General features: G+C 39.0%; 3 protein-coding genes across 7 annotated transcripts; 1 reads left to right on the top strand and 2 right to left on the bottom strand.

Moving 5' to 3' along the window:
• Positions 1–239: 239 nt before the first annotated feature.
• Positions 240–4,963, top strand: LOC140781581 (putative L-cysteine desulfhydrase 1). Its single transcript, XM_073127628.1, has 2 exons — positions 240–1,823; positions 4,551–4,963. Exon 1 carries the CDS (start codon positions 419–421, stop codon positions 1,817–1,819), a length of 1,401 nt encoding a protein of 466 aa, XP_072983729.1. The 5' UTR covers positions 240–418; the 3' UTR covers positions 1,820–1,823; positions 4,551–4,963.
• An 831-nt stretch (positions 4,964–5,794) lies between these two features.
• Positions 5,795–7,596, bottom strand: LOC140782370 (diacylglycerol O-acyltransferase 3-1). The gene is made up of 2 exons (XM_073128896.1): positions 7,197–7,596; positions 5,795–6,717 (listed from the first exon to the last, which is right to left on the bottom strand). The coding sequence occupies exons 1-2, from the start codon at positions 7,530–7,532 to the stop codon at positions 6,016–6,018; spliced, it is 1,038 nt and encodes a 345-aa protein (XP_072984997.1). The 5' UTR covers positions 7,533–7,596; the 3' UTR covers positions 5,795–6,015.
• Positions 7,597–8,117: 521 nt separating this feature from the next.
• LOC140781797 (ABC transporter B family member 21-like) lies at positions 8,118–15,961 on the bottom strand. Of its 5 annotated transcripts, none has more exons than XM_073128010.1 (13): positions 15,696–15,961; positions 14,689–15,079; positions 14,554–14,608; positions 14,277–14,452; positions 13,789–14,010; positions 13,463–13,701; positions 12,568–13,093; positions 12,092–12,365; positions 10,970–11,847; positions 10,363–10,629; positions 9,659–9,922; positions 9,265–9,558; positions 8,118–8,784 (listed from the first exon to the last, which is right to left on the bottom strand). In XM_073128010.1, exons 2-13 carry the CDS (start codon positions 15,022–15,024, stop codon positions 8,431–8,433), a joined length of 3,885 nt encoding a protein of 1,294 aa, XP_072984111.1. In that variant the 5' UTR covers positions 15,025–15,079; positions 15,696–15,961; the 3' UTR covers positions 8,118–8,430. The 5 variants fall into 5 exon arrangements, with proteins under 5 accessions (XP_072984111.1, XP_072984114.1, XP_072984113.1 ...); XM_073128013.1 differs by having other exon boundaries at positions 15,564–15,698; XM_073128012.1 differs by lacking the exon at positions 15,696–15,961 and adding an exon at positions 15,236–15,365.
• Positions 15,962–22,581: the final 6,620 nt, after the last annotated feature.

The following is a 22,581-nucleotide window of genomic DNA, read 5'->3' as shown; positions in this document are numbered from 1 at the left end:
GCTGAATATATATATATATATATATATACTATGAGTGATTGGTTTTTTGAAAAAGTAAATTGGATACTGTATTTCTGAATTAGAAAAACAAGGGGATTTCCATCTCCAATTCTCTATGTATCATTATTTGTGGGATGACGACGATCCAGACCCAGACCCAAGTTATATTATACATATATATATATATATATATATATAACAATACGTAAAACGTAGCAGCACTACTCTTACTCAGTCGCCCATCGTAAAAAAGAAATCGAAAACCGGAAACTCTGACGCGGAATCCCGTCATTGGCCCCCCCCCCTAAGGCCCTAACCTTTTATCTTTTATTTCCCCCCCATTCCTAGACCTAGCCCTAATCATTTCCTCCATGGCCGATCCGACCACAGAAGTACACTAGCTCTAGCTCCCTCCTCCATGGCCTCGCGACGTGACGACGACCACGCCGACAACGGCCACGGCCGCCCTTTGCCGGCCGTTGACGGCTCCGACGGCAACGGCCCCCTGCCGAAGCGTCCTCGCCCCTCTCCCCCGATATCCTCTGCCGAGATCGCCGAGGAATTCTCCCATCACGACCCCTCCGTAGCCCGCCTCAACAACGGCAGCTTCGGTAGCTGCCCCGCCTCGGTCCTCGCCGCCCAATCGCGATTGCAGCTCCAATTCCTCGCCCAGCCCGACGACTTCTACTTCAACCGCCTCCAGCAAGGCCTCCTCCGCTCCCGCGCCGCCCTCCGCGACCTCATCGGCGCGGGCGATGTCTCCGAGGTCGCCCTCGTCGACAACGCCACCACGGCCGCCGCGATCGTCTTCCAGCACGTGGCGTGGTCGTTCTCCGAGGGCGCTTTTTCCAAGGGCGACGCCGTCCTCATGCTCCACTACGCCTATGGCGCTGTCAAGAAGTCCGTCCACGCCTACGTGGCGCGTGCCGGTGCGCATGTGATCGAGGTACCTCTCCCCTTCCCTGTCTCCTCCGATGACGATATTATCCGAGAATTCCGCAAAGCTCTCGCTTTAGGCAAGTCTGGGGGCCGAAAAGTTCGGCTCGCCGTGATCGATCACATAACGTCAATGCCGAGCGTGGTGATCCCTGTAAAAGAGCTCACGAGGATCTGCCGAGAGGAGGGCGTCGACCAGGTGTTCATCGATGCAGCGCATGCAATTGGGAATATCGAGGTTGATGTCAATGACATCGGCGCCGACTTCTATACCAGCAACCTTCACAAGTGGTTCTTCTGCCCTCCAGCGGTCGCTTTCTTGCACACCAGGAAGGGAGCGGCCTCCTCCAATCTGCATCATCCCGTGGTCTCTCATGAGTATGGAAACGGCCTACCTATAGAAAGCGGGTGGATTGGGACACGGGATTACACTCCGCAGCTTGTTGTGCCAGATGTTGTGGAATTCATCAATAGGTTTGAAGGTGGGCTTGAGGGGATTCGGAAAAGGAACCACGACAAGGTTGTGGAGATGGGGATGATGCTGGCCGAAGCTTGGGGGACTTGCCTTGGTTCACCCCCTGAGATGTGCGGGAGCTTGATCATGGTTGGATTGCCAGGATGCTTGGGAATTTCAAGTAATAAGGATGCGATGAGTTTAAGGACTTACTTGAGAGAGGAATTCAATGTTGAAGTTCCTATATACTACAACCCAATAATGGAGGGTGAGGCTGCGGTTAAAGACGGGAGCAACTATTCCGTGAGAGGGTATGCGAGGATTTCTCACCAGGTATATAATGTGGAGGATGAGTACTGTAAATTGAGAGATGTGATCAATAAGCTTGTGCATGATGGATTCAGTTGCACAAAACTTCCATCCAATTGAGAAGGTAAATGTATTTTTACAAATAGTAAATTCCTATCTTAAATGTTCTTGGATTTTCTTTTGAATAGGTTATGCTCTACACAAATGCTCTGTATCTTTCAAGCCTGGCGAAAGTTCTTTTTTTTTTTTTTCTTTTCAATCACTTATAGTAATAGTTATCTTAAAATTATGTAGCCCTTTTTCCATGCGGAGATCAATAGTTGTGCTTGTATCTTGAATGGTTTATTTGTTATTTCCTATTGACATGTCTACTAAAACCAGATCTTATTGAACTTGTGCATCAGATGATTCACTAAAAATATTAGTTATGTATCTAATGCATACGGGCTTTGAGGAAAATATGTTGGTTTAGCGTCATCTTTATTCACCTGCATCTTTGAGGTTCCTTGCACAATAGCTCATTTCTCCATTACCCTAGTTCCATCGTGTAAAGTTCATTTTTTCATAGTGCATATCCTTCTTTAAAATTTAAATCTGATAAACTTGTTTTCTGCATGGTTATCACAAACTATCTCTAAGGATGGACAGCTACTCTTTGCTATGTTATAACTTATAAGTGATAATTTGGTAACGACTGAATGTTAAAGTGATTTAGTTTGTTCAAAATGTTTTTTTTTTACGTCCTTGGGAAGTTATTTTATGTCAAACTGACTATATTCAATCTTCATCGAGTTAACGTCATCACCATCTTTTAAGATATATTTTTCCACAGATGCTTTATCTATGCCTTTAGTATAGGATTCATACTTTGTGCTATATGCAAAAAAATATTTGGGTTAGTCAGATTGGTTACCTATTTGATATTAATGAGTATTCTTGCCATGAAGAAATTTGAATTGAAAATTTTCAAGCAACTTAAGAAAAGAATAATTGTCGATTACTATATTAACAGAAGAACTGTTGGTAATTTATGTCTGAGAGGACTAGAACAAGCACGTTAGTAACCTGAAGCAGAATAGATGGTAGAGCTGATGCTGATACTAGTGAAGGAAGGAAGAAAGAAAGCACTAGAGTGGCATTCTAAGAAGCATCAGAAGCAGCTTCAACAACCTAAATATACTTATATAGTAAGGAGTAGGTCATTTGCTTATTCATGAGAAATTGGAGGCTGAAGCTGTTAATGTAAAGAGTCTTTTGAATATGGAAATTGCTAGTTTTCTTGTTTCATACTTTTGATGGAGAAGTCAAGTAGTGTCATCAGGAGATCCCTAAGTTGCACAACTATTATCTCCTTGGGTGTTGGGGCAGGTTGTGATTTTGCCTTTTCTGGAGTCCTCATACTTACTACAGTGTTTTTTCTGCTTACTGGTAGAACTTAAAAGTATGAACATTTGCCTTCTTAAATTAGATTCTCTAGTTCTCTACATAACAAATGATTGTGTAGAAAACCTTACTGTCTTAAAGTCTTATGACATGGTATATGCTTGATGATCTAAGATATTTATTGTATTTGTACATTCTTAACTGTTAGCCACCAATAACCCCTTTAATACAAATAAAATAGTTACATGTCAAGGTTTATTTTAATAATTCCTTTCTATGTGCTCATATTGATGTGGAATAAATTGTGCAAGTGTACATGCATCCGTAGCAACAACCTTCTCTACGAAGCATAAGGATGGATAGATTTCATATAATGTGCCGAAAGAGCTAGTATGTGGCATGGACTTGACCGAAGTTGATCCTGACTAGATGAGTGCTGACTACTTGCTCGGTTTCCGAGTAATTAAACTAAATTCTTAAACACATAGGGTATGTAGATATTGTTATGATCCAACCATGTTAGTCGACTCTGTCAAGTCGAGTCTAATTAGTTGATTTTATATATTGCTTTTAATTTTGAATTAAAGCAGATTATTTGCTATATAAGCTAAATATGGCGAATTAAATCCAACCTGTTGTGACTCTACTCCTATAAATAGGAGATGTCATGAGTTATTTTGAGGTGTAGAATGATATTGAGTTAAGTAATTATTATTTATCTCATGTTCACCTTTTATTTATAGCCGTTAGATTATTTTTACTTTCCTAAAAGTATATCTTAACTCTAGAAACCTACCAAACAACTAAACCCTGGTCACTATCTTTCTCTATGAGCCATCTTACCCTACGGTTAACCTCTTTCATCCCACGGCCGTTCATCACCCTCCAACAACTGCTATAACATCGAATAGTTCGTTTCAGCCTGATTCTGACATTCCCTCACCCTTTTGGTCATAATTTCTTGTTCCGAACTCCAAACACTCAAATAAGAGCCAAAAGAAACTTAATTCATGAGATTACCACCTCTTAAAATCTCATAATTTTTTTACAAGCGGATTGTTTCAGATTTGGTTCGTAACAGATATCCACCAATAGGACACTATTGTGCTCGAAAATGTTACCGAAAATTTTAAATTTAGATCCATTTCATTTAAATGTATCAATTGACATGGTAGAGGGTTGGGCATAGAGCTGTTTACTATGTGGCGGTTATAAAGTTGTACATATAATACTGGAGCTCAGTCTTACAATTCTGCTTGGGCTAAAATGGCAGTGGTACGGCAGTTCTGTTGTTCTCATTCAGGCCATATAAACAGTGAGGGCCTGCTTGCACAGTTTTGAGTGCACTGTTACAGCTTAAGTTTTCAACCAACACTGGATGAAACGACGCAATATTTTGTAGTGCTGCTTGCCAACCTGATTCTGTAAACTTTTGTATTCACCATTTGTTTTCTTTTGATCATTGCAGTGAGAGGCTATCAGAGCATCATGGCTTGTTGACTTCTCTAGCTACCTGCAGGGTAGCTCTGCTAGCTAGAGCTGGATCAATGTCACTGCTGATTCAACTGACAGTCATTCCACCTTGACGGTAATCTTTCTAAGGAAACATGCCAGTCTTGTTAGTACTTTTAAACTGACATTGTTGTAATCCCTAAGGACAATAATCCACTGGCATGTACTCTTTTCCATTTCTAGCTGTGATCTAAGAATAAGCTACATTTAGTTTTTTTTTTGCAGTTATTGCACGATTTTCTGAAAATTACCGATGAGATAGATCCTGTAGTGCGAACTGCATCTTAATTACTTGACCTGAATGTGGATGATATACTTGTACTATCAGCTGTGATTTCAGAATATGATCTTCTGGGGTTGTGATTTTCAGTTGACAGCCAGTGGACTTTGTTGTTCTTTTAACTGCTCCAGCATAGAATGGCTTGCATTGTGTATCCTCTTTCTTTCCTTTCAATCCTACTCCTGGACCTGTTTCAGTGGGTTATTTAAACTCTACTATTTCAGGTTTTTGCTATGAAGAAATTTCTTTCCTCTACAAAGACAAATTTCACCTTTAGTTTTCAGTATATGCTTCTTCTTTTTTTTTTTCTTTTTGTTATTTTGTTGTATTCATTTGAATGTCAAGGAATGCGGTTTTTGCTCTGGTTTTCTTATGGTTAATTTGGCATCTTATGCCAAAATCATTTCATAATTTGTTAGTCCAAGAATACACCTGGGGCAATTTTATTCAGAGTAATGTTGTGTTTTGAGTTTAGGAACATACTGCATTGCCATACAGTTAAAGTCCTCCAATGTGAAATCTTTATTTTTTGTGGACACCATTATCCGTCATGTTTCTAATCGTAGGGGCAAGAGGGTTGCATTCATCTCTTTAGCTTAACGAGAGTTTTGACTAGTTTTATAGAGCTATTTTTATTCTTTTTGTTTATTAAGTTATTTTTATCTTTTGCTTTAATTTTTCTGTATAAAAGCTTGTAATCCTTTTTTTTATTAGTTAATGAATATTTTAAAAAAAATTATATATTGAGTATTTGTTAGTAGGTCAAGAAATTTGTCTCTAGGAGTTTGTCGTGCATCATTTTTTTAAATTTAAATCGTCCAAGAGTTGCAACATACATAACAGAGAATCATGAGCCCCTGGTATTGTAAAATTGATCAGCTTTTGATCTTTTACTCTGAGGAAGAGTTCTAGAAAGAGTATACTACTTGCAATCGTGTCCAGAGTATGATTTATACTTCTTACTTTAACTTTTACTTTTACACAATGACTAATAGAGTTCCATATACAAATGGATACAAAACTGCACCCAAATTAAAAGCTAATAATATTATCTGCCAGCGAGATGCAGACTGATGAGACTAAGACCATGTTTCTAGTTACATAGACGAGAGATGAGAAATGCAATAATCTTATGTACGAATTAAGCAGCCATGAGTCCTACATCCTTGCCTCGAAAAAAGTCAGCCACCATCGTATCTACATCCTCTAAAGCAACACCAATGCAGAGAGGATTCCTTGAAAGCTTGAGAGAATCAGAACCCTCTTCTGCAACGTGACTCAGTACTCTAACATTTGGTCCCTCTTTGCACTTGCCCATGCACTTGCATCCAACAACTGCACCTTCAATGCCAACCTTCTTCTCAAATTCCTGCATCAGCTCCAGAGCCCCCGACCTCTTGCATTTTCCTCCCATGCAGACTTCAATCTTATCCATGGGCTTCTCGACCACAGCTACGCTTCCACTACAACAGCCTTGATTAGTAATAATACTGCTGCATTCCAGTGCATGTTCCAATGTAAGTTGGTTTTCTTCTACAGACTGTGTTTGTAGAGGGGGATTTGGATTCCCTTGAGGTACTGCAGGTTTTGAAATCACCACGCCCTGAGATTGCGGGGCAGCAGAGGCGGAAGCAGTTCTAAGGCAGCTCATGTTGACAGTTTCCTCACACTCGCTGTCGCTCGATTCAGAGGAAGAAGAAGAAGATGAGGAGGTGTCGTCCTTAGCATAATCTTTCATCCTGGTTGCTTTCATAGCCGCCTTCTCTTCTTTCCTCTTCTTCTTCATCTCTTTCTCTTGGGCTTTCATCTGGTTCAGCTGTGCCAGTAATAGCTCTGCTGCTTCCTGCATAGATGCCAACAGAGACGGGGTTACTTTGCTCTTATCTCTGCTTATTAACATACAGTTGAACTAATCAAACAAATAATCTAGTCCTTGCGACGAATTTTAAGCAAGATACAAAATAAAGAGCTTCGATAATCTAGGCCTGCTAATATTACGAAAGCATTTCGAAGCATTGTCATTCAAAATTATCTAAAGTTATCAATAACCAACGCATAAGGGAGGATGTGGAAAAGAATATCAAAAGCACTAGCTCAAGCTAAATAATCTAAAATTGATCAACTAATGAATGAAAACCTAAACCAAAAAAGATAATGGAAAAAAGCAAGCAAGGAAGGAATAAGCAGGATTCCCCAATCCATGGGTAAAATTATGATTAAGCTAAGACGATTCAAGGCAATAATTGAAACGACCACCTAATATATTGCAGAGTTCAAAATTTCGAACAGAAAAATTTTACCGAGATAAAAGAAAAATCTTACCGAGATCATCTTCCCCTTAACATCCCTTTCTCCGGCCTCGACACTGAAATCCATCGAATAGAGCTTCGACAGATCCTTCGTCAGCCCCTTCATCAACTTCGCCCTCTTCTTCCCCTCCTTCCTCTTCTCCCCGCACCTCGCAGGAGAAGCATAGAACTTGAGGTGCCCCTCGTCGGCGAAATCCCCGCCGCCCCTCGCCCTAGCCGGAATCCTAAGACTCCCTCTAGCTCCGGGCATCGAGCGGCCAGAGATGACGGAACGCTCGCCCGAGTCACGCCGGACTCCGGCGCCGAACCCGATCTGAGATCGCCGGAGAGCGACGCCTGAGATGTCCATGGATTACTCGATTAGTCTTTGGGAGAGGGCTTCGCCAAATTCCGTATGTAAATAAATGCTAGATAGTGTTCCTAGTAAACGTGTCCTACTATGATTAGGCGTAAGGGAATCGTTTCTGACGTGGTCCAATAGGAATTGCTTCGTTCCTCGGCTCGTGGTCGTGATGGGGTTTCCACGCTCGGACACGCGAAGACGAGGGATCTCGACCGTCTGATATTGTTTGGTTGCCTTTGATGGTTTATACCTGTCCACGGAGGCGGACGAGTCATCCAGATCCAGTGCGTAACCCTATTTCCACATATTTAAAAGTCAATAATTATAATTGTATATATGATCTTTTTTAAATGTATTAATTGAATTATTTCTTTTAATGTCCGGCTCCAGGCTCCAGGCTCCAGGCTCCAGAATGTATTCTATCTACTCGTCTATCTGAAATTATCACTTCTCTCCATGAGATAAAATGATATCATCTTCTTCTTCTTTTTTTTTTTTGACCTTTGGCTTACTTATTGGCAATGTTGGAGACGCCTCAAGTGTTCGTTATTGAAACAAACCGTAGTTTTCTTGTGAGATAATAAAAGCTCATTCCTAGGAAACGAAGGCTTACACGTTACTCGTTTCATTGTTTGTGAAAAGTAACAGGCATTAATTACATGTGTATTTCAGCAGAGAGGGAGGTTTCCTTTGCTATCCTCCAGAATGAACATTTTGCACCATTTTTTTCCCATCTCTTTACAGGTACCAGAGCTTAAATAAGGAAAAAGAAAAGAAAAAAAAAACATTTACACTTAGAGTAGTGCAACGCCATGTCTTTGCACCGAGGTGAGAAGTTCTATTCTTTCATGTGAGAACGAGAACAAAATTGACCTTAATAGCTAGCTGTGTGAAGTGAAATGCACTATGAAGAAGCTGTAGAGTGAAGAGCTACTAAGGAAGCATAAGCCCCATCCTTGATATTGATCAAGGTCTCATGCTTTCCTTTCTCTATGATCATTCCATTTTTTACTACCGCAATCATGTCGGCATTTTTTATCGTAGACAAACGATGGGCTACAACAACTGTTGTCCTGTTGATCATCACACGGTCCAATGCATCTTGAACTACTCTTTCCGATTCGGCATCAAGTGCACTAGTTGCCTCATCCAGCAGCACAATTTTGGGATCCTTCACTATGGCACGTGCAATCGCTACGCGTTGTTTCTGCCCACCGGATAACTGACTCCCCCGCTCTCCAACCAATGTGTCATAACCCTGCAGTTCAATTTCAAATGCTCTTTAATCTTTGATAATTACAGGTTATTGACAACCAAAAAGTTCATGCTGAAGCAATAACAATGTAAAACTTTCAGTATATCTTAATAGAGGAAATTGACGATTTACATTTTCAAATAAATGGTGTATCACAATTCACAGCAGATACCCTAAAACAAGAAATTTATATTGAATTTTCAGAGCCCACTTTAGACTGAACCTTGATTTTCACCATTATTTTGTTCCAGGATATCTCATATTGAGCTATCCTAGCTTTCTTTCTCAAATAAAAAGAATAGTAGTTTCATAATTTTGGTAAAGATCTAAAAGAAATAGGACACTATCCTGAAAAAAAACTAGTTATGAGCAAGTTTTTCCGAACTTTGAACCAGTAAATGTAAGTCGTCTAAACAGAGTAAATCAAACTATACTATTCCAAAATGATTGCCATATATTAATGATTATCTTGTAGTATCTAACCTGTTGCAAAGCACTAATGAACTTGTGAGCATTTGCCAACTCGGCAGCAGCTATGATTCCAGACTCTGTGGCTTCTCCCTCTTTTCCATAGGCAATATTAGCTCGAATAGAATCATTGAACAGAGCTGGTTCTTGACTGACCAGTCCCATCTGCTGCCTTAACCACCTCAGCTGGAGTTTTTGTATTTCAACTCCATCTAGCAATATATGACCTGAATCAGGGTTATAAAACCTCTGTAGCAATGATATAACAGTCGATTTGCCACAGCCACTCTCCCCAACAAGTGCAACAGTCTGTAATAAGATTGTTAGATTTAGATCCAAGTATCTAACACTTGTTTATCAAGGCAAAAGTTCCTATAAATTATGCACATTGTTGGAAATCAAATCTTACCTTTCCAGCACGGATTGTTAAGCACATGTCTTGGAAAATCTGAACATCTGGCCTTGTAGGGTATCTGAAGCTAACATGCTGGAACTCTATGTTGCCCTTCACTGTTTCTAAGGTTACCCCAGTATCATTACTTGGATCTATCTTAGATTTGCGATCAACAATTGCAAATACAGAAGCAGCAGCAGATTTTGCTTTGGTAGAATCTGATGTTAAGGAGCTTGACTGGGAAACTCCAATAGCTGCCATGGAAAGAGCAAGAAAGACCTGCAGAGAGGGGGGAAAAAATATTTGAACTATGAATAAGCTTTTAATAGCAGTCAAGTGTATGACAGCCATAGTTCAAGTCCTCAACATAAAAAGTTGCATAGTGGAATTACAGATAGTCTAACAGCATTTGGATAATGACTCTTGCACATAATAAGAGAAAATTCCCTGAAAATAGTCAGGCATGTAACTGCTTAAGTTCTTCTAGTTTCATTCTACATTTCTTCAATTCGGCACTGAATATTCATCCACAGGCTGAAGTGCTGAACAAATTATAGTCATTGCACTCGATACTAGTACCAACAGATTAGCTTTGTACCAGCGTTGATATTTAATGGATAGCAAATATATTATATACAAAGTAGTACAAAAAGGAACCTTTTCATTGGTATTTTGATACTAAAAAATTACATAAACTTTAACATGAAGAGAACACATACCCGAAAAACTTTGGCAAAAGTTGTCTTCCCATCCTCAACAAGCCGAGATCCAGCATAAAAGCTAGTTGCATACACGCAGAACAGCAAGAAAAAGGAGACCCCAAACCCAATACCACTGATTATTCCTTGTCTGATTCCTGTCTTCATAGGCCCTTCACATTTCTTCTTGTATAGTTCCATCACCTTCTCTTCAGCAGAAAATGAAGCAACTGTTCTTATATTTCCTACTGCGTCATTAGCAACTTGACTCGCTTCTTCATACATCATCTGTAACCATGATGAAAATTTACCATCAGAATTACCAAAATTGCATTTTGAACTGAAGTACCTTTTTTCATCTTAGAGATAAATAGACAAACAAAGATGCTACAAATCCTACCTAAATGTAACCCATGGATACTTTAGAGATTAGTTCATACTTGTGAACTAATTATTAGATTTGACAATATTTTTCTTAAATCAAAGAGGTCATGACACATCCAATTGAAATAATCTTCATCACATCAAGTAGAAAACTAACCATATCGGAGGTATTATTATATACTTCCTGACTCTAATATCTTTTTGGTAATGCATGTTAGATATAACAAGTTTTATGAAGGCAAACCTTTGCATCTGCACTAAATCCTTGCATAAATTTTAACTGGATCCACCCATTGATGCCTATGAGGGGTATCAAGGCCAAGATAAGCAGAGACAGTTGCCAATTGGAAGCAAAAGCAATCACCAGACCGGCAATTAAAGTAGCAGTGTTTTGAACAACTAGTGATAGTGCATCACCTACAAGACTTCTAACTTTGGCTGCATCTGCTGATAATCTTGCCCCTATTGCTCCACTCGAGTTATCAGGATCGTCAAACCATTCCACCTCCATATTAACCACCTTCTCAAATGTCATTAATCTAATCCTTCTAATCAACTTGGAACCAGCCACTGCGAAGAAGTAAGAACTAGCAGGAATTGCAAGCAAAGAGACTACACCAAATACCAGGAACATTGATGACCAAAACTTTGAATCCTTCTTGAGCTTATGAGGTGGCTCGTAAAAGGTATTAATCACATTGGATAAGAGTATAGCAAATATAGGAAATATAACTCCGCTGATGATAGCAGCAATAGAACCAAGTATAAGTATTGGAATCTCCGGTTTGTTAAGATAAGCAAGGCGACGAAAAGATACTTCATGTAGTGGCAGAGGATCTGGGCTGCCTGGCTTCTTTGATGAATTATCAGGGGTATCAATTCCTACTTGAAAACCAAATGGCACTGAAAATGAGTGGTGGCTACTGTTTTCAAGGGATGATCCTCGACTAACTGAATGGTTTATGGATTTAAGTTTGCTTGAACGCCTTCCTGAACCAAACCGCCCATATGGTTTGTCCTGATCAGGTCGATTTATATTATCAGAATCTTGGTTCATCTCCTGCAAGCGTATGAGTTGGCTATATGCTCCATTTGGATCCTTCAGCAGCTCTAGATGTGGACCTAATCAAACAGAACATACTTCAGCTATTGCAGTAAAATTTGCTACTATTTTGATCAAAGTAGGAAAAAATATCAAGAAAGAAAAATTTAGTTAGTCTGGGTAATATATCTGTAGCATATTCTTCGGACTAACTAAAGCATGTCAAGCTTTAAACTTTTATAAGCTTAATTAGAGTCGGTATTCTAGTTGGTTATCAGTAAAAGAATTGAGCAAAACTGATAGACTGATTTTGTTGATGTATACCTTTTTCAACTATTGACCCTCGATATACTACAGCAATATTGTCAGCATTTCTCACTGTACTCAAACGATGAGCAACTATGACAGTTGTTCGGTTTCTCATGATCCTATCAAGAGCTTCCTGCACAACTCTTTCAGACTCTGCATCCAAAGCACTAGTAGCTTCATCTAGAAGAAGAATTCTTGGATCTTTCAGAATGGCTCTGGCAATGGCAATTCTCTGTTTTTGCCCTCCAGATAGCTGAGTTCCATGCTCACCAACAACAGTCTCAAATCCCTGAATGTAATGCATGTTAATATTACCCAAAGAAGAAAAGATACATCGATCAACAACACATAAACAACAAAATATGTGCACAGAAATATAACATCTTTTGGCTTTTCTGAATAAGAAATAGGTTTCTCCACTTGGAGATACTTTATCTATATGATGATTAACAAGACTTAGGAGAATTTTAGATAGAGAAAAGTGTTCTCACCTTAGGCATTTTATCTATGAATTTTGATGCATTAGCAAGCTCAGCTGCAGCTCTGATTTCTTCTATTGTTGCATTTTCCTTTCCATAAGCAATGTTATCCCTAATGCTACCAGCAAATAGAACTGGCTCCTGGCTGACAAGCCCAATTTTACCACGGATCCACCTTAGTTGAAACTTTTTGAGATCTATATTGTCTATTAGGACTTCTCCAGCCTGTGGATCATAAAACCTTTCTATTAAGCTGATAACAGTTGATTTTCCACTTCCACTCTCTCCAACTAATGCCACAGTCGTGCCGCTTTGAATAGAGAGACAAAACCCCCTAAAAATTTGTTCATCAGGTCTGGTTGGATAGGAGAAATAAACATCTCTGAATTCTATGTCTCCTCGAATATCATCCAGTTTTTCTCCTGCAGTGTCGGAAGCATCTATCTCTGGCTTTCTGTTGATTGTCTCGAACATCTTGTAAGCTGCAGCCTGTCCGGCTGCAAATGCCTTCAGGCATGGTGATGCCTGGCCCAAAGATCTGAAAAGCACAAATAGCATATATGTGTTATTAGGACCAGGAAACAATCATCCATTATATGTGTTTATATCATTATAATGCATACAAATAGGTATTTTAGTGATCAGTTGACGAGTTTTGTGAAGTGGAATATGAGAAGACCCAGATTTCCAACATGATTGAACAGAATAATTCCTCATATGTAGTAGAGAACCAGCTTCACATTGTAACAAGCTTTACGCCACTTTTGAGGAATCAAATTACTAATTAGGATGAACAGAAAAAAGTAAAACCAGAGATATCACAACGGATTGTCTAACAAAGTGATATCGATTGGAGTAAGAGTCTGATATTGTTCGAGTGGAAATGAAAGAAACAAAAGCAACTTACAGGGAGCCAGTCAAAACTGCAAAGATCACATTCATCACTTTCGCTCCTGTGTAACCTTTATCCAATATCAGCTTTGCACCGTACCATATGCCCATGGAGTACCCACAGAACATGAGAAGCATGACAGTACCCATGCCCAGCCCTGCAGCAAGACCCTCTTGGACATTTGAACTGTAAGCACTTTTCAGCGACTTACTGTACTTGTCTACTGCTTGTTTTTCCCCAGTAAAAGATGCAACCTGAGTAGTTGTTTATATCTCATTTGAGAATAAAGATATTTAGTTCTATGCTCTGACATTCTATCACAAGAAGAATGTAAAACTTACTGTTCTAATCGAACCAATCGTTTGCTCCACAACGATTGCTGCTTCCGCATAAGCTGCTTGTCCAAGCGATGCCATCTTGGCAACAATTGTAGACATGACTGCTCCTGCGACCACGAGTGGTGGAATTGTGCATAGCATAACAAGAGTGAGGAGCCACCCTTGAACAAATGCAACAATAAAACCTCCAAAGAATGTTGTCACTAGCTGAATAAATTTACCAACCTGACATAATAAGATAACGTGAAAGCTAGGACATCAAAGATCATTACATATATTAGAAAGATTAACAGGACTGCAATGGGAAAAATGAGATAGCATGAACTTCCAAACGAGATAAAGCTAGGACATGAAAGATCACCAAATATGCTAGAAAGATGAGCAGGAGGACTGCGATGGGGAAAATGAGAAACTTTAATCACCGACCTCCGTCTCTCAATAGTTATCATTCAATGAATCTGGTGGCTTGCATGGCTAAGAAAGAGTACTACCTTTTCACCCATGGCATCTTGAATCAGAACGGTGTCGCCTGACATCCTCCCAACAACTTCTCCTGTACTGGTATACTTGTCAAAGAACGCTATTTCTTGCCGCAATATTGTTTTCAAGTATAAGTTTCGTAATCGTGCAGCCTGTCTTTCTCCAGTAGCCATCCAGCAAGCAACCTCTGAAGAAGAAATAAGGCGCGCCTCAGATTTCAAGAGTTACTAACCACCACGGCCAAACTTGACTCACAGGTAATCCTAGCAAGAAATCAATAATACTCACGAAAGAAGGACGCAATTCCAGAGCCAACGGCCAGGTATATGAACTCGAGAGAAACCTGAATATGTGTAAGATTAGGAAAATTAAGGCAGGCTGTTGGAGATCGCTATCCGGGTACTCAAAAAGTGAAAGACGCACCTTAGAAACTCGGTTTACCACGTCATGGATGTCCGACGCTCCTCCAAAAGCGTCGATTAAGTCACCAAAGAGAACTGTCATAAGAGGCAGAGCTGCCCCATTTGCCATCGCACCGACAGTTCCACATACCATCAAGATCATATCATTTGAGTCTGCAAAAGCGAACAACTTGTGAAACGGAACTGTGTATTTTGTCTTTGCTTCATCTTGCTTCTCCATCTTCTCCCTGCCGTGTTGATTTTGCATCTCTACACCTGACTCTTTTGCTATCGAATTGCTCGAAGATACAGCCAGATTCATGTCTGAAGCACTGGTAGCTCCATTCTCTTCATCCATCGTATTGACTGAAATGCTACCCTGAACAACTCCTACCTTGATATCAATTTGCTACCTGCCACATATCCACATATATAATGGACAATGTATCAGGAAAAAGAAAACAAACTAAAACCTTTCCTGTATCGAGAGTTGCAGAAATTTTCAATGCAAACAAGTGTGCTGCAGGAGGAGCAACATTGGCTGCAAAGGATTGGGAAGAAGGCATAACTCTACTACTTGAAATTGAAACCAGTTCATCTTGGGTACACAGAGTGGGTGCCTATGATGACTTCTTCAGTAAGAGGTGGCATAATTCAGGACTGGAATGTTGACCAACAAGAAGAAACCTATTTCCTAACAACTTGCAGACAGAATATAAAGAATCAATACAAAAATCACAAATGGAGGATAGAGGAAGAAGGGGACAAGGAAAAATAGAAAAAGAAAAAAGGACTAGTAGGAGACGCCCATCAAAACAAGTAAATAGCTCAGCACCATTAGTGGACAGTTGGAAGCCACCAGAACGATGTACAAAGGAAATTAATAACCAGACTAACCAAAAGCATGCCACTTTCTGATGGCATTCCAAATCAGACATCACAAGGAGCAGTTTAGAAAGGAGAAGAAGAAATTGGGAGGGAAACAGCAGGCCAGATGGCCATCGACACAGTTACACGGCACAGGCTCACCATTCCAAAACCAACCAGGATATCTCGATCTTCTAAGTTATCCAGTTCCTGGGATTTGGAGTTCTGTTATGTCCCCTTGCTTTGAGAGAATCTGGAGATGCTTGGAAGCGATAACTTTCTTCTTGCAGGGACCCTAGTAGGCCAAAACTTTTTCACCACCAGTCCCGTGTTGGGCTCCCCATGTGATCATGTGAAGGAACCCATTATATAATTGCGGAGGTCTCCTGCAATTTCTACTACACTACGAAAGAACATAGAGTTGATATGTTTTGACTACTGTGGGAAATATTGGAACTTGGGACTCTTAGCCTGCATCAACCTCCCAAATACATACATATATATATATATATATATATATATATATATATATATATATTTTACTACTAGCTTGACCATGGATACCGACATCTTGTTTTTAATCCCAACTATTCTAAACTCCTACCATCTCTTTAAGAAGACAATTCTTAATTCATTTCCTCCTCTTGTTGTTCTGGTAGACCCTGCTGACTGCCCACGTAATGGAGACTCAAAATTCTTACGGATAATAGTTTGCGTTCCTTCTCCTCTCCAGTAAATCTCTTGGTATCGCGTCATACCACGGCAGACGTGTTAGGCACATCGATCCCCTTTCATATCAATATATACGGTAAAGTTTATCCCTCTCTACTTATACTTACGTCCGAGATCATAAATAACTTTCTTAAAACTTACTTAATTTGACCGGTGTCAATCTTGAACTCAACCGAAACCAAAATTGTTGTTTCTTTCCCCCCCATTAAATTTGAGAAGCAAGCTCACCAACTTGTACTATTAACTATATTTTTTCAAAGAACAATCGTCCTTTTTGGTCAGTTTATTGTTTAAGATAAAAAGAGAAGCAATACTCGGAAAAGTATATAAAAAGGTGCGTCCATTTCGACAAGAATAATAATGCTGTATCTTTCTTATATTTTAAGACCATACAGGAGACTTGCTCGCTAATTTAAAAGAATACGTAGGTGAGAAATAGATACATAGTTGTAATTATAATCCCAAAATATAGATACAATAATATACTAATACATGCTTGAGATCAAAGAATTCTCAGTGCCATGTTCACAGGTGGTTGGTTGTTTGGTAATGATAGTACGCGTGCAGCCTTTACTAAATATATATATATATATATATATATATATATAATATAATATAACACTAACAAGTAGGGATATATAATGTTTTCCACTTTACTTTTAAAAAATTGTTTGCCTATGGAAAGCATGAGGTTCTACTCTAGAATTCTCTTTGGATTTTTTTTATTTTATTTTTATCATTTACAATCCTCCTCTTCGGCACTAGTTTGAGGAAAAGGAACAACATAGCATGAAGACAAGCTAAATTAATAAATTAGAGGTTTTAATATAATAAAACATAAAAGCTAACAAGCAAGATTGCTTATCGTGTGGATCATGGAATCCAATTACTACAACTTTTTGTACTGAGATCAGCAATGTTAGTGTGATTTTTCTTTTTTTAATCCCAGTAGTTGTTACTTTCCATGCAGCTCTCATTTATTAAAAGGAGATATAAGCATACGACAGATGTGTATCATTTAGGTTTAGGCTATCTTTTAGAGCGAAAAATTAACATATTAATTATCTGAAAGAAAATTGCATAAATGTTAGTATATATATATATATATATATATTTTTTTTTTTTTTTTTTTAAAATTCTTTTCCAAAGCAAGTTTGCTGTCATGAATGATCTTCGATGTATTAAAGGCCATAACCGATTTATTATTATTATTGTTATTATTGTAGAAAGCTAAATCCCACAAAATTTAGAGAGTCGAGCACTAAACTTATGGAGACATCCGTAGAGTGTTTTAGCTATTAGATGCGACATTTCGAGTTGTGCTCAATTAGGAAGGCTGCCTAAGTAACCTGATTGACAGACTTGAATTCAATCTTTGTTTTGTCGTCCGAGTGATTGCCACGCATGATCCGACATGAGCGGCCTGTGCCTAGTGGAGTGAGTAGATCCAGGAATTTATTGCCCGAATCAATTGTTCGAAAATTCATATATTTAAACATAAATTCTGAGCTCAAATTTACGTGAGATCTACGCATTACTAAATAATATATTAATAATAAATTTAAAAGAGATCAAAATATATTTTAATATTATATACTCACTTGTTCAAATGTATGGATAGAAATGAATAGGAATTGACTTTGCGGTACCTATTATTTTATTAAAAAATAAAATGTGAGTTTAGTATCACATTGACTATTTTAGAAATCTTTAAAAGGTATTCAAAGTATCAAATTGCTCGTTAATTTTAGGCCTAAGGGGTACATATTTTTTCAGATAAATTTTTTTTTGTAAATCAATTCACACACGTGTACCAATCAGTTTGCTTGGGTTAGGGATGTAAATGAGTCGAACCTGAACTTTATTAGAGGAGGAGGAGGCGACAGTGGCTTGCCAAAGGAAGAAGAGGAGATCGAAGGAAGAGAAGGAAGTGATGGTTTGCCGAAGAATGAGGAGAAGGAGGTGGCAATGACTTGTGGATAGAAGAGGAGGAGGCGGCTTGTTGATGAAGGAGAAGGTGACGGCGGCTTGTTGATGAAGGAGAAGGTGACGGCGGCTTGCCGATGGAGGACGAGGAGGCCGGATGAGAAAGTAAAAGAGGAAGAAGATAAGGAGGACGACACTAATGGAGGAGGAAGTCACCGAAGGGGCCGAAGGAGTCTTGTCGATGGAGGAGGATGATAGGGGATGACGATGAAGGTGGCATTCTTGAGAGTGGGGTGATCAAGTGAGGGGGCTCTGATTGAAGCGATGAAGAGAATAGAGAGAGAAGGTCTTGGCACGTGGGCTCTAAGTGACTGCACACTACACGAGAGACGAGGTGCTTGTTTTGGTGCGCTTTGGAAGGGATTCGATTTTTTGATATGTGGCGAATATCTAATGGATAGGATGGATGTGAAGAGGAATTAATATACCCTGCTGAGTTTGAGCGAGCAAGCTCCGACTCAGGCTCGACTTGAAATTCAAGTCGAGCCTCAAAATAATCTCAAGCTTGGCTTGGCTTGAGCCGAGCCAAGTTGAGCCCAAGCTGCTCGTTTATTTTGATACCCCTAGATTGCGTAAGTCCATTTTTTTTAATTTTTGTCAAATAAGATTTTAATTCGGTAGAGAAAGTACCATACTATTCTAATTCAGCAAGACAACAGAATAACAACTTCTTTCTGTGTGCAAAATAGTCGTTATAAAACTTCACCCCTTACTTCCCTTCCTCAATCTCCCATCTCTCATCTCTTCTTCCTCCCCTCCTCCTATTCCCACCATCACCTCCACTTCTCCCCTCTCCACCTCCTCCCTCCTCTTGTTTGTCATTCCTCCATTGTATCTCCTAGACTCAATCCACTTCCCTGCCTTCTTGGTCCTAGTCTCCCTCATCCCCTTTCCGCTCATGTGACTTCTAATGCCTCTCTTACTCCAACGCCTCCAATCTCCTAAACGGCTCTTGGATCCTTATTGCTGGTGATTCCCAAGCCGACCTCCTTGTCCTCCACCTCCTCCTCGATCCTACCTCCGTGGTCTCTATTGAGCCAATTAATAGAAGATAATCATGGCTCAAGTTTAAGCTAATCTACGTAGGTGATGGCGTTGAGACAGGAAAAATTTGGATTGAAAAGTTGCATAATCTTTCTTTTGGTAGTATATTGTGTATCTCATCTTTGTAATTGAAAAATTAGAGATTTCTTAATGAGAATTTGACTTGGAATTCATCCGGGCTAAAATCTAAAGCTACCGTTTTGTGCCTAATTGTATAAACTAATCCTTTCCACTTTGATTCTCTTTGCCACGAGGAAAGGGTACAACAAAAGTTAATTGATTTGGTTACCGAATGCATAGTTTGGTGGAACATCCTTATTTGAGTCCAATACCACTCGATTCCTCCGCCACGACTTCCACCACACTCCTCATGTTCCCGATGTGCTCGTCCTCGAATCCGGCCTCTGGCACATGCTGCATTCCACATTTTTATTAACTATGGGGAGGAATTAGGTGAATTGAGGCGGGCGGTGGTGAGGTCACTGCTCTTGTTGGTGTCGTTGCGTATGTTCTGACTCAGGTTGCCAACGCTAGTGAATTTAATGTTGAACAAGGAGGAGAAGAGGGAAATGATGAACTTGACGGTGTTGCGGGCGTGTAACATTTTTTAGTTCAGTTTAAAAAAAGGAGACGAGGGTACAATTAGCTAAGAATTACTTTTTTGACATTTGTGGGGGTAATTTAGTTTATATGAAAATAACTTATTATTTACGTGCTTAGCTAGTGACTTTTAACTTACGGAAAGCTAACAGATAAATTTAATTATAACTTTTTAAAAGTTTAAAAAATATTTATATGTTTTTATAATACAATGAAGTAAATTAATAGTGTGTCAAATGTGACATATGGCCAAAATGTAATTAGTATTATTGCCGCCAACATCAAACATCAATTGTGTTGTGGTAATAGCATTACAACAACGGCCTGGTTGGTCTCAAAGCAACAATTAACGTGGCCCCTTAATAGCCGGGTATTGAGGCCGGCAATATTTGTATAATTCATCTCGTGCTAGGTAGGTATAAGCATGTTTAGGTTACCTATCTTTTTCTTAATTTATGGATATAATAGTACGCAATATTCATTTCTTTTAAAATATTCCTCACAAAATCAATATTTACTGCACAATTTAAGGAAAGACAAAGAAATTCTAATTGATTTAAAAAAAAAAAAAGAGACTCCATACATCCCCAATGCCTTCATTTTGTGTGACAGAGATTCTACGTGGTAATCAATAAAAGCTTCCAAGTGCGCCGCTCAACCAATTTATACGTATAAAATATTGTTAATTCAACCGGCACCGTCGGGCGATGGTGTCCATTAAAAAAAAGAAGAAGAGATGGCACTCGATCGATCCATCCATTATGTTTTGGTACAGCGTCATATATATTAATTAATCCTTATCCACTTCCACTTCTTCTCTTGTGCGTTCCGAACGAACATCTCGCCTTATTGACTTTCCTTTTTCTGGTAAGCCAACTCAGAGATGTAAGCACTAACTTCGATTTACCATATCATGCATCTCGCCTACCCCCAAATGACAAAATCAAGGAAATTAAGTATATAGCAGCAGGCTCTTGGGAGGCCATGACCTCCAAATGTCGCTTTGTATTTATATATATATGTGTGTGTGTGTGTGTGTGTGTGTGTGTGTGTACCTATTACTATTGTAACAATTAATTCTAAGAACAAATTAGTGAGAACATGAACTCTATCTCCTAATTAATTTTCATAGTGGGAGCTAGACTTTACAGCCCTACCTAACTGTCCACATTCATGGGTCCCCCGCGACTGCATGGTAGTAGGTGATCCGTAATGATAAACACACGCGACTACAAAGATCCACTTAATTAATCGAAATAGACCCTAATGGTGTAAATTAATTAATTAAAAAAAAAGATGAATAAAACAACAGTATTCTTCTTTAATTAATTTTGTTGTTGTTTTTCATTCGTTCGGTAAACATCCTGATCATCATCAACTCTTCCTAGCTAGCTCCTATCAATATCCACCCTGGCCGACCTACTGGCAAATGGCAATTTGTTTGGTACTTTCACTCATTAGACTAACTTTATTGACTTCTCTAATCGACCTCTTCACCTAATATACAAAGATGCATCCTTAACCCGTAGTAGTAGTAGTAGCAGCAGTTACTTTTCCTTGAGGAGCAATTCATTGCTCATTAGCATCCGTTCAATTATTCTCTCCACTCACATGTCTCGATTGTGACTCCAAACCTAACAATTTTTACCCACCAAAGATTTAGTAGGTACAAATACAATTGCCTAGTTGCTTTCAAAAGGGCCCGGATTGACCTCTAAATGTAACTCCATTAATCGTAGTCAATTTGTTAGAATAGGGTTAGGTGGGTCGGAGTAATTTTGTGACCTTCCAGTAGATATCGATCATATCCGTTCGTTTTCGGGCCTCATGATTCATGAATTATGCATGCTTCGGTGAGCTTTCAGTTGTCTTCTTGATCAACAAGGTCGATAGCTAATTACGTACCTTTAAACTTCACACGGTTGGTAATTCTAGATATAATTTTTCAACATAAGACAATATTTTTTTTGTTAAAAAAAAAAGATGTAAGGTTATGATAGTTTTGTCTCAATTTAAATTGACCTAGTTAATCCATCATTGCCTCTTTGAATATTAGTTCCCTCTAACTAATCATTATTATTCTAATTTCAACTCACATGTTTCTTTTGAGCATGTGAAAAGAGTCAAGTCAAATTTATCTCTTCTTTTGTTGTTGTTGTTGTTGTTGTTGTTGGGAAGAGCAAATAAATTCACAACAGAGATACACTTAAAAGTAGTTTGGATCCCTTCTTTTTGTTGTGTTACAATGCTTAGCAGCAATGAGGTCATTTGCGTGTCATTAATTATATACTGAAGTGCTAAATGTTGCTTGGTGAGCAAAACAAGTCTAAGCAGCTCTATCTATCTAGGTTTGGCCCCATATATCAAGTGGCATTATATTGAAATTTTTTTTCTTAAAAAATAAAAATAAAATAAAATATATATATATTTAGCAGTAGCAGTAGCAGTAGCATAGCTCTTTTTTTCAACTTGGTCCTCTTTTGATTATAAGAGCAACTAAAATGCTTTTCTTTACTATATTCTCTTCTCCAATCACTATAAGAGCTTAGCTGGGATGGCATCATTTATGCGTTATTCTCCTTATCTATGGTCTTTAATCTTTTTATTCAATACATGATGATATCCATGTGCCACGAACGGGCTATCGTAAGTCTAGAAGGCCTTGTGTGGCCCATTTGGCCCAACA

The sequence above is a fragment of the Typha latifolia genome, chromosome 2 (assembly GCF_019914945.1).
Source record: "Typha latifolia isolate L0001 chromosome 2, TyphaL0001v2, whole genome shotgun sequence".
Lineage (NCBI taxonomy): Eukaryota > Viridiplantae > Streptophyta > Magnoliopsida > Poales > Typhaceae > Typha > Typha latifolia.
Note: the sequence above shows the minus strand (reverse complement) of the source record. Positions and strands in the feature narration are given on the sequence as shown.

What these genes read in the sequence shown, in the direction of transcription:
- LOC140781581 (XM_073127628.1), top strand. Translation starts at nt 419, where the DNA reads ATGGCCTCGCGACGTGACGACGACCACGCCGACAACGGCCACGGCCGC.
- LOC140781797 (XM_073128010.1), bottom strand. Translation starts at nt 15,024, where the DNA reads ATGGATGAAGAGAATGGAGCTACCAGTGCTTCAGACATGAATCTGGCT. An exon ending in GCAGTTTTGACTGGCTCCCT is followed by an intron (nt 13,094 to 13,462) that starts GTAAGTTGCTTT and finishes TGTGCTTTTCAG; the next exon opens with ATCTTTGGGCCAGGCATCAC. An exon ending in GATTTAGTGCAGATGCAAAG is followed by an intron (nt 10,630 to 10,969) that starts GTTTGCCTTCAT and finishes TCATGGTTACAG; the next exon opens with ATGATGTATGAAGAAGCGAG.
- LOC140782370 (XM_073128896.1), bottom strand. Translation starts at nt 7,532, where the DNA reads ATGGACATCTCAGGCGTCGCTCTCCGGCGATCTCAGATCGGGTTCGGC. An exon ending in TTAAGGGGAAGATGATCTCG is followed by an intron (nt 6,718 to 7,196) that starts GTAAGATTTTTC and finishes GCATCTATGCAG; the next exon opens with GAAGCAGCAGAGCTATTACT.